The 18,225-nt window shown below is 47.0% G+C and overlaps 1 protein-coding gene across 2 annotated transcripts in view; it reads left to right on the forward strand.

The window, feature by feature from the left end:
* The window catches only part of NOS1 (nitric oxide synthase 1), a gene marked incomplete at its 3' end in the record, with an annotated part of 189,460 nt that overhangs the window by 151,867 nt on the left and 19,368 nt on the right, over positions 1–18,225 (forward strand). For both annotated transcript variants that reach the window (XM_082667267.1, XM_082667268.1), the window contains exons 15-20: positions 1,051–1,155; positions 1,693–1,751; positions 5,154–5,270; positions 9,444–9,618; positions 12,135–12,273; positions 12,494–12,572. In XM_082667267.1, coding sequence (XP_082523393.1) covers positions 1,051–1,155; positions 1,693–1,751; positions 5,154–5,270; positions 9,444–9,618; positions 12,135–12,273; positions 12,494–12,572 — 674 coding nt within the window. The remainder of the gene's footprint in view (positions 1–1,050; positions 1,156–1,692; positions 1,752–5,153; positions 5,271–9,443; positions 9,619–12,134; positions 12,274–12,493; positions 12,573–18,225) is intronic.

Consider the following 18,225-nt stretch of genomic DNA (forward strand, 5'->3'; position numbering starts at 1 on the left):
TCCCGAAGATCTTTGCTTATGGATCACTTACTTTTTCTTTTTTTTTTTTTTTTTGCAGTACGTGGGGCTCTCACCGCTGTGGCCTCTCCCGTCGCGGAGCACACGCTCCGGACGCGCAGGCTCAGCAGCCATGGCCCATGGACCCCGCCGCTCCGCGGCATGCGGGATCCTCCCGGACCGGGGCACGAACCCGCATCCCCTGCATCAGCAGGCGGACTCCCAACCACTGCGCCACCAGGGAAGCCCGGATCACTTACTTTTAAAGAGCATCTCAGGAGACTAGCCTTCCCTAGAACCTACTTTGAGAAATGTTGCTCAAGTAATGCTAAGATATAGGGCAAAACAATCTTTCCCTGAGGCGGGGATCTCAGACCTGTTTGGCCCAGGTCCTCCACACTGCTGTACGGAGGATTAGAAAGGAAGCGGAGCAGACAATTGGTCAAATCCAGCTGGGTCGTTCCCAGCCTAAATGTGATCAAGAAGATTCCAGCATCCTTTGGTTGTAAGAAGCCCAGGAGTCTTAATCAAGATCTGTATTTACGGGGACTTCCCTGGTGGTGCAGTGGTTGAGAGTCCGCCTGCCGATGCAGGGGACGTGGGTTCGTGCCCCGGTCCAGGAGGATTCCACATGCCGCGGAGCTGCCGGGCCCGTGAGCAGTGGCCGCTGAGCCTGCGCGTCCGGAGCCTGTGCTCTGCAACGGGAGAGGCCACAACAGTGAGAGGCCCGCGTACCGCAAAAAAAAAAAAAAAAAAAAAAGATCTGTCTTTACTGACAGCCAACCCATTGCCCCAGACTCTCTGTAGTCCTTCAGGCCACAGGTGACCACAGAAAGGTCCCACACTGCCAACAAGCTATTAGTTCTACCCACTTGAGCCCATGGAAATAGTGGCACCCAGAACCTTTGGATCTCCTTCCAGAGGAGATGGCTCAAGATGACTCATCTTCTTCCTCTCTCTCTTCTCTTCCCCCATCACTTTGTTCTCTCCTACCCCTTCTCTCTTCTCATCACCTTCTTCCTTCCTCTCCCCACCCCTCATTCTGCCACGTAGGTGATGTCCATGGAAGAATATGACATTGTACACCTGGAGCATGAAACTCTGGCCCTGGTGGTTACCAGCACCTTTGGAAATGGAGACCCCCCTGAGAATGGGGAGGTGAGATGAGCTTCTACCTGTTCTGGCACGTGTTTCCATCAGCAGAAAAGAGGGGCATCGGTTACACCTGCTATTCAGTAGCAAATCCTCCAAAGCCTCAAAGCCAGTGACCTCAGTTTGGGTCCAAGTTCTGCCAAGATTGGACAATTCCAAGTCTTCAGTCTATGGGTGTCCACTGACTAGCCGATCCCTAGTGAAAACGCTGTCCCCTGAGTGAGCTCCCTCTTTGGAATGGATGCCGCGATCAAGAGCTTGGTGTCCCCTGCTCCAGATGAAAGAAGCAGGGACAGTATTTTTGTAGAAAGCCACAAAGGGGATTTGTGTGCTGGGGGGAGGTGAGGGGAGTCCACACCTGCAGCCCTTTATAAACAGCCCTCTTCCACATGCAGCACTGCTGCCCAGCCTGAGCCCCTGACGCCCTGGCCCCCGGACATCAGGCTCCCCTTTTGCCGGTTAGGTCCCCAGAGCCTCTCCCCAACACCGTTCCAGGTTTAATCACGCCTGCCTCACATTTTGCTTGTCTCTTTCGGCCTCCAGAAATTTGGCTGTGCCTTGATGGAAATGAGGCACCCCAACTCTGTGCACGAGGAACGGAAGTAAGTGAAAGACCCGTCAGTGTCACATGACACCCCGTGAGGGTAACTGAAAATTGTCTTTTGGCATCTGGGGCTCACATCTGAGTTCTGGGTAGTTTTGTGACCTGAAGTTCATTTGTGACTGATTTTAGCCGATGGGCGTCTATCGTCCTCTGGGGCGGATTATTTGGTCTTTGGTCACTTCACAGCCCTGTGCCTCAGTTTCTTTTTCCATCACCCTGGGTTTATTCCACCTGCATGAATTTTCTAATCTGTAAGAATCAAATTAGAAAACAGATGTCAGCGTCCTATGAAAAGTTGTGCACTGTGTAAATACCAGTTCTTACCATGGCCGCCCTTTGGAAACGTACATTCAGAATCAGTGAGTTTGTTTCCCTAGAACTTTTCCATCTGATGGAGTTGCATCCACTAACGTGGAGGCTGACCTCAAAAGATAGCTCGAGAATTCCCTGGCTGTCTAGTGGTTAGGACTTGGCGCTTTCACTGCTGAGGGCCTGGGTTCAATTCCTGGTTAGGAACTATAGGATCCCACAAGCTACACAGTGCAGGCAAAAAAAAAAAAAAAAAAAAAGGACATCTCATAAGGTGAAAAATGCCTGAGGTCAAAAGATGTTCCTGGTAGAACGGCATCTAACATGGGGTTCGGTTCTAAAGATATTTCATAAGGTGACAAACACCCGTAACCAAAATTACCCTTGAAAAACCCTTAAATCCCCCCGAAGTAGAGGACATAAGGCATGTGCATACAGAGCTGCCTTTCTGTGAGAGCATCTCAGTGTTTCCTCCACCACGGAACAGGTCTTAAGTTGAGCATTGGATGCCATGGCTGGCTGGTGGTTAGAGGCTGTGTTCTGCACAGCATCCCTCTTGGTTTTCTTTCAGCCAAGCACACGTTGCCAAACTTGCCTACATTCCATATCCAGGGGACAGCTGAGTCCCTGGTGGTCAGCCTTCCTTCTGTGCTCAAGGCCAACATCTTAGTCCTCCCTCTCCCTGCCTCTCTCCTTCCCACCCTATCCTGGTGGCCTCCGGTAGGTCCCCCTCACCCCTCCTTCAGGGAGAGATAGGGCACCATCCATTCTCCCCTCTAGGTACCCGAAACCCTTGCGTTTATTTCCCCGTAAAGGGCCTCCCCTCCCCCGAGGTGACACAGAAGTCCACGGTCTGGCTGCAGCCCGTGACAGCCAGCGCAGGTAGAACATGTGTGTGCGCGCACTCGCCTATGCGTGTGCGTGCACACGAATGTGTGCACGTGTATGCCTTGCGTTCACGTGTGTGCATAAGTGGTGTGAGCGCTTGTGTGCATGCCCAATGCTGCAGCATCCGAGGCCACACCCAGGTCTCAAGGAGACCTGAGTTCTAACCCAGGCCGTGACACTAACACGCTGAGTAACCTTGGGCAAGCTGCTTGACCTCTCTGGGCCTCGTCTTTCTCATCTGCCAAATGGGGAGAAACTACCTCTGCCCCAACCACCTCTGGGAGCTGTTGCAAGGATCGAAGGATAATAACAAAGAGGAAAGCATTTGGAAAAACCTCAAGCCTCATACAAACACAAGTGCTGTTATTTTTACCCCACAACCATCAACCATCCTTCCCACACTAACAACACAGCCACCCCCTGATATGTTACAGGACTTATTTGGAGAAGTGACTCAATGTGAGACTATTTCTAGGGCAGCAAATACACTTACATATATTTAGAACTTTCCTGATGCTGGAGCGAAAACTTTGAAGAACATCCAGCTTAGGAACCCTGCTGCCAGAACGTGCAATTTCTTTTTTTGTCTTTTGCACTCAGATCTGTGTGTTGAGCTTTCGTGTTTGGGGTTTTGATTTGAGAGTTTTATGGGGTTTTTTAGTTTGGGGGTTTATTTTGTTTTGTTGCTCTTGGAGACATTTTTGGTTTGGTTTGGTTAGGTTTGGTCTTTGCCTTATCCGAGAACAAGACTTACCACTTTTAAAGGAAAACTGGAAAACCATTCATGGTTGTTTTTTTTTTTAAAATCTTGAGGCTCCTGAGCCTCTGGTACTGAGGTCCCAATGACACCTTTCTTCCCCTTTGAAACAACTTCATAAGAAATCCATTCTCTTTTCAGGCTGTGTCAGTGCTGAACATTTTTCGGTTTACTTGAAATGTGAAATGTGAGAGACCCTTGAAATGTCTAAAGACCAAAACTTTATTGAAAGAGAATGTTGTGATGGTTACCAGTGGGGAGAGGGAAGGGGGAGGTGCAAGATAGGGATAGGGGATTAAGAGGTACAAACTATTGTGTATGAAATAAGCTACAATGTCATATTGTACAACACAGGGAATATGGTCAATATTTTATAATAATTATAAATGGAGTATATAACATTTAAAAATGGTGAATCACTATATCACACACCTGTAACTTAATATCGTACATCAGCTATACTTCAATTTTTAAAAATGGAAAAAAATTTTTAAAAAGAAAGAGAATGTTGAATGGGGTAGTCCTGCACCATCCAATAAACCTTTCTACAGGCATATAAATGTTCTGTATCTGTACCATCCTGTACGGCAGCCACTAGCCACTCATGGCCGTTGAGAACTTGACACGAGGCTAGAGCACGTGGGGAATAGAATGGTTCATTGTATTGAATCTGAGTGAATTTAACTTTAAATAGCCACACACAGCCAATGGCTACTGTAGTAGACAGCACGAGTGTAGTTCTTGGTTACTCAGTGTGAGGAGAGGAGACCAGCAGCATCTCCTGTTAGAAATGCAGAATCTGAGGCCCTACCCTGGACCTACTGAATTGGGATGTGCTGCTTAACAAGACCTCAGAATGATTCCTGTACTCATTAAAATTGGGGAAGCAAGGAAACGTGGTCTGATGGGCTAAGGCATGGACTGTTCTTTCTTTCAAGTGTGGTCCGAAACTTTTCTCTTTTTTTTTCAGTTTTAATTTTTTTTTATCGAAGTATAGTTGATTTACAATGTTGTGTTAATTTCTGCTGTACAGCAAAGTGATTCAGTTATACATATATATACATTATTTTTCATATTCTTTTCCATTATGGTTTATCATAGGATATGGAATATAGTTCTCTGTGCTGATACAGTAGGACCTTGTGGTTTATCAATTCCGTATATAAAAGCTTACATCTGCTCCCCCCAACCTCCCACTCCATCCCTCCCCCCACCCCCTCCCCTTGGCAACCACCAACAGGTAGCATCAAATGATGTCTAGGTGTCATTTTTGGCAGGCAAGGGTGAGTTGATACATTCCAGACAAAGCCATAGGTGTGTTATGGTCTCACTCAAGACCCAAAGGAAGGCCCTAGAACCAGGACTGGTGATTTGGAGAGCCGTCGGGTGTTGACCCCAGGAGGGGGCTCCAAGCCAGAGCTCACAGACTCTCTTTCATCTTGGCAGGAGCTACAAGGTTCGTTTCAACAGTGTTTCCTCCTACTCCGACTCCCGCAAATCATCGGGCGATGGGCCGGACCTCAGAGACAACTTTGAGAGCGCGGGACCCCTGGCGAATGTGAGGTGAGCGAGGGGCCCAGGGTGTCAGGGACGACAAAGGCTCTCGTGGAGCTGGACTGAGTTACAAAGTGGGCTCTTTCTTGGAGGCCGGGGGGGGGGGGTCTCCCTTCCATGTCTTGTTTATCCCTTGAATAACCAGCTGCACTCTGGCTCTTTGGGGACATCCTGCCCCCGTTAAAGCATACGGCCTGGACCCCTCCTGTGACCTCTTCCTATCACACTACTTCAGAGCCCCTGTCACCCAAGTTTCACCCCATCACACAAATTTCACATCATTTGTGCTGAAGGATGTTAGTGCCCCGCACGTCACTCAGCGAGCTCCCTTAGTAAGTGCTGTTACTGGAGAATGAACTTGCGTTGGTGTCCAGGAGTCTCAGAGTTCAAGTGAAAGTTAACATAGGTTAATATCTACTCCTTTTACATCTACATTCATGCTTTTCATCTCATTCTCCTCTCTTCTGGGGACACACTACCATGACCCAGTGGTTCCCACCCTTGGGTGCTCATCAAAATCACCTGGAGGTGTTTGCAGTATACAGATAACCACGCCCCACTTCCAGAGATTCTGATGTAGTTGGTCTAAAATTGGACCCAAGCATTGCTTTTTCTCTTTTTTTAAATCTCCCTAATTGCCTCCAATGTGCAGTCAGATTCAAAAAAATACTGTCCTGACCCCGTGTCACCCTAAAGCATAGTCACGTCCCATGAGAGCGTTTTAGATGGTACATGGACAGAGGTTTTATATTTCAATGGTTGTGAATATGATTTAATGGGTATTTGGAAAGAAAGAAAACTGGATGTCAAGCCCTTGGTTTGACAGACATTGGTCAAGATGAGGCTTGATGTAAGCAGTGTTGTTCAGGCCCGGCCACGAATCTCTTAGACCTTCACCAACTGAACCTTCTCCACACTGGCTCAGGACAGTGCTTAGCAGACGATAGAGATCACAGGGTTCCTAGATATTCAAGTATTGTTTTCATCAGTACCCTATTTTTTTTTTTTTTTTTTTTTTGCTGAGTCACGCGGCTTTCAGGATCTTAGCTCCCTGACCAGGGATCGAACCCGGGGCCATGGCAGTGAAAGTGCTGAGTCCTAACCACTGGACCACCAGGAAAGTGCCCATCAGTACGCTTGTTAATAAACTTTATTTATTTAAAGTAATTTTAGCTTCACAGCAAAATTGAGGAGAAGGCACAGATTTCCCATATACTCCCTGCCCCCCCGCACCTCACCCCACCCCCCACACACACACACAGCCTCCTCTACCATCAGCATCCCCCACCACGGTGGTGCATTTACACAACTGATGAAGCTACACTGACACACCATTGTCACCCAGGGCCCATAGTTTACATTAGGGTTCACCCTTGGTTCACCCTTGAACTGATGGGTTTCGACATCAGTTCATTTTCTTTAGCTTGACGTTGAAACATCCATGGTTTGACGGTCAGACCTATTTTTCCCTTACTAAATCTATCATGGCTTAGAGCAGGGGTGGGCAAACTACAGCCCATGGGCCAAATTCAGCCTGGCCACTGTATGCTTTTGTACAGACCATGAGCTCAGACTGGTTTTTACAGAAGAACAATTACAATTTATTTGATGATAGAAAACATTACCTTTGAACCCCAATTAAGCAAAATGCTATCCCCCCAAAAGAGAATTCCATTCTTCTCATTAGTAGACATATATAACTAAAAAATTGTACCCTGGGCTTCCCTGGTGGCGCAGTGGTTGAGAGTCCGCCTGCCGATTCAGGGGACGCGGGTTCGTACCCCGGTCTGGGAAGATCCCATATGCCGCGGAGCACCTAGGCCCGTGACCCATGGCCGCTGAGCCTGCGCATCCGGAGCCTGTGCTCCACAACGGGAGAGGCCACAACAGTGAGAGGCCCGCGTACTGCAAAAAAAAAAAAAAAAAAAAAAAAAAAAAAAAATTGTACCCAGCAACTATTATTATTGTATTTTTAATTTTGTCCAAAATCATGCAGGAATATATTTTCTTTTTTGTCATATGGGTATCTACATAATAGCTTTGATTTTCCTTCTTGTCCTACAAGCCTGAAAATATTTACTGTCTGGCCCCATGTATAATAAGTTTGCCAACTTCTGTTTTGGAAGCTTAAAATAGGAATTTTGAAACCATGAGATGAAGACTGTGATGAAATGTGAACCTAGGAAGTGGCTGTGACACAGGCCTTCAGGTGCATCAGGAAGCTTGTTAATGAGTGAATCACCCAGACCAACTCTTAGTGAACACCAGTGGGTTTGAATAGCCAGTGAGTGCAAATTAAAAGCAAAGTAAACAACACTACTAAGTAAATAATAGTATGGGTGGTAGTCAAGTATGGCGGATGTCTCGAACGTAGTAACTATTGGAGGTTCGGGGAACAACCAATAGTTGCATGGTTGACTAGCAAGGCATGACTAGCGCGAAGAGTTTCCAAATCTGTGTTAGGCTAAGGGACGGCTGGGAGGCAGAAGTGCTGCTTCCTGCATCCTTTAACCAGTCCTCTCCTGGCCACCTGCTCCTTCCACCTGTCAGGCCACTGCCCTGCGGGGAAAAGGTGAGGAATCCAGCTAAAGGAGGATTGTGGGTGAAGGACTGCTGGGGAAACATGCTACCTAATCCCACATCCTTCCCTTGGAAAGGCTCTGGAACCCCGGGGAAATAAGGGCAGGAGAGGAGAGGAGAATGAGATGAAAAGCATAAATGTAGATTTAAAAGGAGTAGATATTAACCTATGTTAACCTTCACTTCACTTCTGAGACTCCTGGACCCCAACTCAAATTCATTCTCCAATAACAGAGGGTCCCTTCCCAACTTGCCCCACCTCCTTCCCTCATCCTCCATCGCAATCTTTCACCACCCTGGCTCCAACATTCTAAAAAAGAGATTCGAGAGCAGAGCCAGACCCTGTAAGGAGTAGGCTTGTCTGAACTGGCAGTCACCACGGAACCCTCCAACATGGGAAAGAAGCAGGTTGGGGTGTTGTTCGTATCCCACTTATAAACCTGTCCATCCAGTCCCAGTGAGGTCAAGACCCACAGCCAGGACCAAGTCCTGGAAATGTGACATCAAGTCTCTGTAGGACTGAGGGGCCACCTGGGACACAGCCCTCCACTGCCCAGACTTCAGAAAAATCTCATTAACTTGACGCCCATTGATTCAAACACCGACACTTTCTTGGTGGTATCTATGCAAAGAGATTTTGTGAAGCAAATCGATTTCACAGATATTGCAAGGGGTGGAGCCAGCACGTTTATAAACCTTTCAATCCCTTTTAGAAGAACCTGTTTACACACCAACACTGGATGAGTTAATGACAAGTCCTGATCTCCCCGTTAACACAGGTCCCCTAGAACTGCGATGCTAGGGTTTTCATTCTCTTTGTACTTAAAACTAACCTGATTGTATCATGTGTAGAGTCAAGTCTTCCTCTAATGTAGACTCATTTCCCCAATTAGTCCAGCTTAGAAGTGGACACACAAGAAACAGCCAATTGTTCTGGGTCACCACTGTCCCCAACTCATCCTCCTTAGGACCAACTGGGACTTTTCTCCTGAGGACAGTAATACCTAACAGAGACCAGAAGGAAGGGAGAGCAGGGCTGGGGGCTCCCAGGCTTAAAGACGGCCTTCCCCAGATGGGCTTGGGGTAGTCTGACCATCACGGGCTAAACACCATCCTTCTGGAGATACCAGAGGTCTTTGTCTGCTTGGGCAGCCATAACAAAATACCATGCACTGGGGGACTTCAACAGTAGAAATTTATTTTCTCACAGTTCTGGAGGCTAAAAGTCCAAGATCAAGGTACCAGTAGGATTGGTTTCTGGTGAGCCATCTCTTCCTGGCTTGCAGACAGCCACCTTCTTGCTGTGTCCTCACATGGCCTTTCCTCTGTGAGCGTGTGGTGGGGGGAGAGAAAAAGAGAGAGCTCTCTGGTGCCTCTCCCTCTTCTTAAAGGACACCAGTCCTATTGGATTAGGGCCCCACCCTTATGACCTCATTTGACCTCAGTTACCTCCTTGAAGGCCCCATCTGCAAATATAGTCACATTGAGAGAGAGTGCTTCAACATATGAATTTGGGGGGACATAACAGTCCATAACCCCAGACACCCCCCCACAACGCCGCCCTAGTCCCCTAGCCTGGAACTTCTGTTGTCTTTTTGGCAGGTTCTCCGTGTTTGGCCTTGGCTCGCGGGCGTACCCTCACTTCTGCGCCTTTGGACACGCCGTGGACACCCTCCTGGAAGAGCTGGGTGGGGAGAGGATCCTGAAGATGAGGGAGGGGGATGAGCTCTGTGGGCAGGAAGAGGCTTTCAGGACCTGGGCCAAGAAGGTCTTCAAGGTAACCATCTACCCAGATCTCAGAGACCCAGGGGGAGAAATCATGTCCCCAGTGACCCCCAAGGACAGAGTACCTAAACCATCAGAGATAGAAGAAACTTGAGAAAATCCTTGGTACTTCCCTCACGTATCCAACCAGGAGACAGCTTCAAACAATTCAGATGAGTTTGGGTGGTCCTAAGATACACAATTTCCAACCAGAATCCAACCTCCTGCATTAAGGGTAAAGAGTTGGTCTATAAAAAATTATAGTCTTGGAATTTCAGGGCTGGGAGGAATCCATCCCTCACTCACATTTGGTAGACAAGTAAACAAAAAACCATAGTGTTGGTTAACCAAACCAGGGGGCCATGCCTCGGGCTGGATCTCGGATCTCACTCGTTTGTCTGCTTCGACAATCTTATTCCTCTTGCGCTAGGTCTTCAATGACCTATACGGTAGCCACTAGCAACAAGTGATCATTTAAATTTCAATGTAGACTAAGTAACATTAAATATGATGAATGGATACATTAAATGTTGTGTGTCCGTACAATGGAATATTATTTGGACATAACAAGGAATGGAGTGCTGATGCACGCTACAAGGATGAACCTTGAAAACACGCGCTAAGGGAAAGACCCCAGACACAAGGGACACTTACTGTATGATTCCATTTACATGAAATGTCCAGCATAGGCAAATCCATAGAGACAGAAAGTAGATTCGTGGTTGCCAGGGGTTTGGTGGCGGGAGTGGAGAATGGGTGTGGCTGCTAACGGGTACAGGGTTTCTTCTGGGTTGAGGGAAATGTTCTGAAACTGGATAGTGGTGGTGATTGTACAACCTTGTAAATAACATATATACAACTGGATGTACATTAAGTAGAATTTAAAATTCCACTCCTTGGCTGCACAGGCCACATTTCATGTGCTCAACAGCCACTAGTGGCTAGTGGTTACCATATGAGACAATTAGAATGTTTCCATCACGATAGGACATCCTATTGGAGAGCGTTATTCTAGATATGAGGTCGAGAATAAACGAACAATGGTCTCCATGTGCATGTGGGGCGTGGTGCAATTGGCCATCCTGGGGAAAACAAAAAAGCAATGAATGTGGACCCACCTTTACCTGCTCCTTCTTTGGCCCTGGAATGTCTTGTTATCAGCAGCCCCAGAAGAAAGGGGACTGTGCAACCTTCTGTCAGTCAGTTGACACTTTTCATCCTCACAAAGGAGCAAAAGGGGAAACTGAGGCCCCTGAGCTATAAGGATATGTGAGTGAGGAGGCTGTGTTGATAAACTTGTGCCAGCATTTCTTCCTAGGCAAAGAGAACCAAGATAACTTGGCTCTGTTTATACCTGTTCTTGACTTCAATCGGGCGACATTGGGCATCCCAGAAGCAGGGCCTGTTATAAGCTATCATACCCTTTAAGCTATCGCATCCCTCATCCTCCCAGCCAGCTCCCAGCCCTACCAACCACTAAATCTACTTTGTGTCTCTATGAAATTGCCTATTCTGGACACTTGATATGAATGGAATCATAACACGTGGTCTGTTATAACTGACTTCTTTCACTTAGCTTAATGCTTTCCTGGTACATCCACATTATAGCATATATCAGGACTTCATTCCTTTTTACAGCCAAAATAATATTCCATTTTATAGATATACCATATTTTATTTCTCCACTCATCAGCAAATGGACATTTGGATTATTTTAAAATCCACATGAGGCCCAACAATGGTATTAAAAAAACCTACCTTTGAAAACCTTTGGAATTATCCATGGTTTTTAACCTCCAAAAATCTGAATTCTGAACAGTAATTCTTAGAATCAGTAAAGTTGGGGAACTTATGAACTTGGCAAAAAAAGAAAGAGAAAAACTTTATACGCAGGTATCCAAACATGTAATATATTCTGCCTTCACTATAATTTTTAAATCTTTAGAGGAAGATAGGAAATTTCTAAGGTTTTTACTTTCTTGTTTAATGTTAAGCCTCTGCAAAAGTTGGTTTTAGAAATAAATGACATAAGAGAGTTACATATTAAATAGAGGTTAGGTCCCAAAGTCAATAGTAAATGTGGTATGTCCAGCCCATCAAAGGCACTCAAAAAGGGTGGATTGGTTGACGAGTGGATAAATGGATGGAGAGAAGGATGGATGGATGGAGGGAAGGAAGGGAGGAAGAGAGGATGGAGGGAGGATGGGTAGATGGATGGAGGAATGGATGGATGGGTGGATGAATAGAAGGATGGATGGATGGATGGAAGGAGGGAGGGAAGGAAAGGAGGAAGGGAGAAAGGAAGGAAGGGAGGAAAGGAGGATGGATGGATGGATGGATAGGTGGATGAATGGATGGAAGGGAGGAATGGAGGGAGGGAGGGAGGGTGGGTAGATGAGTGGGTGGATGGGTTGATGGGTGGGTGGATGGGTGGACGGATGGATGGATGGATACATGCTATGACTTGGAGCTGTTGGGAGGCAAGCTGCTGGCTGAAAGAGGTCACTGAAAGCCCCGTGTGTGCCACAGGCAGCCTGTGATGTGTTCTGCGTGGGAGATGACGTCAACATTGAGAAGGCAAACAACTCCCTCATCAGCAATGACCGCAGTTGGAAGAGGAACAAGTTCCGCCTCACCTACGTGGCCGAAGCTCCAGAACTCACACAAGGTACCTCCCACCACGCACCTGGGGAGACGTTCCTGACGGCGGGGGGAAAGGAGGACAGGAGTTCTCACGTCCGAAAGGTCCTTAGCGAAGGTGGGCTTCACTGCTTTGGTCTCCCTTAGTTCAGTCCTCCCGGTGAAGAGAGGGTCAGGAGAAGCTGGAGACCTTTTACTGACAGCTGTTTAACTCCATCACAGGAAGACCGTTGTTCTTCTCCCCCCAGGTCTATCCAGTGTCCACAAAAAGCGGGTCTCAGCCGCTCGACTCCTCAGCCGTCAAAACCTTCAGAGTCCTAAATCCAGGTAGGAACACCTTGGCCCCTTGGGGTTCCCCACCTGTGCCCCAGATACCACCCACGACAAGGAAGGAGGACTCCGAGGACTGGCTTCCTATTACCATTCTAAGGGTCCTCGAGACCCCCTTGCCACCAGCATCTTGGTTTCCTGCTTTCCCTTTGCCAAGCTCCAACCTGCAGGGATGAAAAAAGTAAATGGTGACGATCCTTGTGGAAAGGGGAAAGAGAAAGGTTTTTTGAGGACTTTTTAATAGAGACCACGCCCTTTTCAGACTACTAGTGTTCATTGTAATGTGCATCTTAGTCAGAAATCACTTAGTGCTGACATCTCCCTGTGGGTAATTCTTCTCTGCTGTCCTGAGAAATGCCTGCTCAGTCTCTGTTTAAATTCCTCTGGGATGACGGGAGGTTTATTAACCTGTAAAACAGCCCCGTCTGTGTTTTGAGGTCCTGATGGTTAGAAATTATCTTCCTATTCCTTATAACCAAAGCAAATGTTCCTAGCACTTCATTTTGATCCTAAATTGCACTCCCCAGTGACACCCAAAACAGAGTCAGTTCTTCCAAATGAGAGAGCTGCCAATAGCCAAGGACAGTGACCAATCTCTCCCTGGTCCTCATTCCTTCCAACTGTTCTTCCTGAGACCTGGTTTCCCAAACCTTTTGCTTTAGTAAAAAGACACACTCTGGGGCTTCCCTGGTGGCACAGTGGCTGAGAGTCCGCCTGCCGATGCAGGGGACGCGGGTTCGTGCCCCGGTCCGGGAAGATCCCACATGCCGCCGAGTGGCTGGGCCCGTGAGCCACGGCCGCTGAGCCTGCGCGTCTGGAGCCTGTGCTCCGCAACGGGAGAGGCCACAACAGTGAGAGGCCCGCGTACTGCAAAAAAAAAAAAAAAAAAAAAAAAGGACACACTCTGTCCTGCTGGAAATGTCATTCCCAGCCCTGGTCACAGTGCAGTGGAGGTCCTGTGATCACTACCAAGTGCACTAAGGCTATTATTACCATCCCCGATCTGGATAGGATGCTCTAATGCCGCCCAGGATTGCAGGTGTTGTCCTAACAGCCATGCTGCTCTCCCATTAAGCTTACGTCCTTGCTGCTCGTGGACTTGAAGTCTTTTCAGAATGATCAGGCCAGGTCTCTGCATCCCTCTACTTGTATAAGTAAATTTTTTGGCAGTAAAGAAAGTCTTTGCATTGATCCCTGTTGAATGGAATCCTTTTCACTTTGCAGTTTGGGCCCATGAAGATCTTTTGAGATCTTGATTCTTTGCCTGGCACAGTACAAAGGGTGGGCTCTCCAGCTGGACAGCCATGGGTTCTGACCCCAGTGCTGCCACATGTCAGCTGTGTGACCTTGGGCAAGTCCCCTGGGTCTTCTGGACCCCTGTCTCCTTACCTAAAATGAGATCGATGGCTATAAAGATTGCCAGTGTTTATCTAGTACTTTCTGTGTTCCAAGCACTGTTTTGAGTCCTCTCTGTGCAGGATCTCCCAGAGTTCTGACCAGCCCAGAAGTAAGTACTAGTATCATCCACGTTTTAAATATGAAAAATGACAATGAGAAAATGCAAGTGACCTTTCAAGGCCACACAGGCTCAGTTCTCTGACTCCAAGGTCAAAATGCCAAATGGCTATACCTATGGCCTCACCAGCATCACAAGGCTGCTGTGAGTATTAGAAGCAACACACACAAAGCAACTAGCGTATCCCTCATTCCCGTTACTATTCCTTACCCGTCCCAGCTTCATACACCTGCAAATTTAGTATGTGTGCTTTCTACGTGGACTTAAAACCTTTTTTTAAAATTGAAGTATAGTTGATTTACACTGTTGTGTTAATTTCTGCTGTACAGCAAAGTGATTCAGTTATACATACACATACATTCTTTTTTTTAATATTCTTTTCCATTGTGGTTTATCATAGGATATCGAATATAATTCCCTGTGCTATACAGTAGGACCTTATTGTTTATCCATTCTATATATAAAAGCTTACGTCTGCCAAACCCAACCTCCCACTCCATCCCTCCCCCACCCCCCTTCCCCTTGGCAACCACAAGTCTGTTTCTCTGTGCCTGGACGTAAAACTTTTGATAAAGTGGTCAACAGGATGGAGCCCCAGGGCTCTCATGTTCTCTCCCAGATCCTCAAACACTAAAGAAATGGATTGGGAAATTAATCCATTTGAATAATTAGTTAAATGCAATATTCAGAGCATACTGATCTCTGATACAGAAAGGGACTCATTTGAAATATGCATCGTACTCCCCATTTCCATCCTGTGGAAAAGTACAACTTCAGTAGCATTGGAAGAGAAGGGACTAAGAATCTACTGGAAATTTCTTTCAGTGACAAACCGTGAAAGCCTAGATCACAAAAATTACTCCCCAAACCACAGTACATAAAAAGCAAGGTAATTTGCAAATGTTTTGATGCTGAGTTGGACTGAAGTCCCAGAATAACCCCCAATCCACCTCTGGAAAGGACAGTTAACTCTGAGTGACTTACAAGAAGATATTTCAACAAGGTTAAGAACCAGAAGACAGTATTAACATCAGTTATGGATTAGCTCAAAAAGACCAAATGGTGTCTAGACGTTTAACTCTTTAAAAGCGCACTCCATAGCACTGCCTATTTTCAGGCTTACTACCATTTCCAGCTTTATACGGTTGTTGTTTTGTTTTTGTTTTTAAGAATAACTGAGCAAAAAAGCATGACTCTCCTGTTTTCCCCTGCCCAAGGCCAAAGTCGAGCTGTTTGAGCCAGGAGACCATAGCAAGATATCATGTATCACACACCCACCACTCCCACCCCCAACAAGAGACCCTTAATTGTGAGCAAAGTGCTTAAGAGGAAATAAGCCACCTTTTGAAGGTGATCCTTGCAACTCTAAAGAGAAAAGTGACTGCAGTTACTGCCTGGCCAGGAAATAAGTTTTCTACATACGGCAATTAGCAAACAATACAGAAAAGAGTATAATGGAGCACTAATGGGTGGGGTGTGGATCATAGGTCCTAGAAGTCAGAAGGAGGAGGGGAAACGCCTGGTAGGCTTTAGATAGGCTAGTGAATAGAGGGGGGACATCTAGGAAGAGAGAATAGGAGCAAAGATGCTGAAGGGGCCCTGAGAGCTGGGATCTCAGAGAAAGATGGGACATTATAACAGAGAGTTCTTGATGGGAGAACTCTTAATTCCCAGCTACCCTCTGATAAAATTGCTTCTCTCCAGCCTTCACCATCTCAACAGAAGACATCAACATCTGGCTTAAGCCCAAGACTTAAGCATCCTCCCTGCCGCCTCGCTTTCCCTCCCACCATCCATCCAACTCTCAGCTGGTCCTGTGGGTCTTGTGTTTCAGCTACATCTCAGATCTGCATCCACCACCTTAAAGCAAGGTCACGATCGTCTGTGATCTGAGGGCCTGCCATAGATCCCTAACTTGTCTCCCTGTTTCTTGACATTTCTCTCAAAGATCCATTTTCCAAATAGCAGGCAGACTGATCTTTTAAGAATGTAAACGGAAGCCTGTCCATCCACAGCTTCACATCCTCCAATAGCTTCCCACTGGACTTAGGAAACCTTCAAACTCCTTTGCCATGACAGGTCATGACAAGACCCTCATGATCTGGCCTCTGCCTAGCTCTCTGATCTCCTCTGTACCACCCACCCCTGTGTTGACCCCTCTTCCAAACACTCCAGGCTTCTTTCCCTTCCTCAAACGTGCCACACTTTTTCCAACCTCAGGGCCTTTGCACATGCTGCTTCCCCTTTCGGGAACACTCTTCCCCCAGATCTTTGCATGTCCGTTCCTTCTCATTCTTCAGATCTCTGCTTAAATGTCAAATCACCAGAGAGGCCTCCTTGACCACACTTATCTGCCAGGCACTTAGCCCACTGCCCCCACCCATCAGCCTCCACCCATCCTCATCCCCAGCCCCATCTGAGATCTTTTTAAGTTACCTCTCAATGAGAATCAGACCCTTTGTTATCTTTAGCCATCCCTCTCTCACCAGTGCCTAGAACAGTGCCTGACACTCAATACAGATTTGTTGAAGGTATGAACCTTATTCACTCAAACTGCTCACAACAGACACTGTTTCCTCTTTTCCTTGAAGAATGAACATGAGCTAATTTTTTTTTTCCATTTAATGCTGGACGTTAGCAGACTGTTCTTTCGTCTGCGAACCTGTCATTGAACCATTGCCAAGTGTGTGTGTGTGTGTGTGTGTGTGTGTGTGTGTGTGTGTGTGTTATGCTCCTGGAGGTGAATATAAATACATCACAGGCAGGGGATACTCTGGGGGAAAGGGCTCAAATGGCTCTGCCTTCCCAATGTTGCCCTTTTTCCCTCCCCTAAAACTTTTCAATGGTCCATATGTGTCCCAAGCATTTTTTTTTTTTTTTTTTTTAAGGCTTAGAAAATCCTATACTTAGAAACCCCCAGCAGAACTGAGATGTAGGACAATTAGTCTCCAGGCTACCGCTACCCACTGGGGGATCAGCTTCCTACAAAGCTTCAAGGACCAGCCCACTGCCCACCACATGGTCCTAGGGCCATGCAGCCATTCACTGCCGGGATTCTCCACATGCCATGCCTTGGTCAGCGGCTTGCAAAGTGTCCGTGGTCAAATTCCCAGCAGAGCCGGGGCCCACCTTGTGGCCCACCTGCCAGCTCCATTCCCATCCCTGCCTCTTATCCGCCAGACCACCTTCGGCCACGGTCAAGAGGACTTTGGGGAAATGGCTGTGCGTGTGAGCCAGCTCAGCGAGTTCGGGTCCTCCGCATTTCTATTTTGTGCTGGCCAAAGGAACAGAGGCAAATATACTTCTGAAAGAAATCATGATGATCTGGGAGAAAGTAGGAACTGATCTGTGGGCCTTTCAAAGGCTTCCCCTGGTAGGCGCCGGAGGCTCCCAAATTAGCAACCCCACAGCGCCCTCTGCTGGTTGTCAGCCTCTGCCGCTCCCCTTCCTGGAGCTGGCAGGGCGTGATGATTGATGCCTTGCTCTCCAGGAACCAAAAAATTGGTATGAGCTCAGAACAGAATCAGTCGCGCAAGCGCATTTAATGGGTAAGATCAGTGCCCCAGAGAGAACAAAATCTTCCCCGGGGAAGGAGAGTGGTACCCCACACCCCACCACCATCATTCACAATTTCAGTTACCAAGTTCCCCCCCCATACTAAGGACAGGGGTGCCATGCAAAATATGCCAGCACAACTATTTTTAATAATGGCGGCTATTTGCAGCACAAAAGGGCCCTTGGCTGTGCCAAAAACTCCTTTAAATAGCGAGTCCCATTGGTCTATTCAAGTGCTGATTTACATACCGCGGAGAATGTAGAAACTTCACGTTGAATATCAAGTGTCTCTGTCAACCAAAAACCAGTTGGCAAGGAAGAAAACAGCGGATCTGAAAATGCGAATGTAACTCAAAGAATACAAAAACGATTTGATTTACCAAAGCGCGGTCATCCATCCCAGAGTTTTCAGGTATAAAAACGTGGTATATCTGTACTAAAACTTTAAAGAGGACCCGAATAATCCTAGTCTGAGCATTCATTCTTAGCACAGAGCTCCTGCACTTGAAATCCAAAAATCAAAAGAAACGGCATGACCTGGCAGGCATCAACGAGTTTCTTTCTGGGTTTTCTCCTTAG

Source organism: Grampus griseus (assembly GCF_964374135.1).
Source record: "Grampus griseus genome assembly, chromosome: 12".
Classification (NCBI taxonomy): Eukaryota; Metazoa; Chordata; class Mammalia; order Artiodactyla; family Delphinidae; genus Grampus; species Grampus griseus.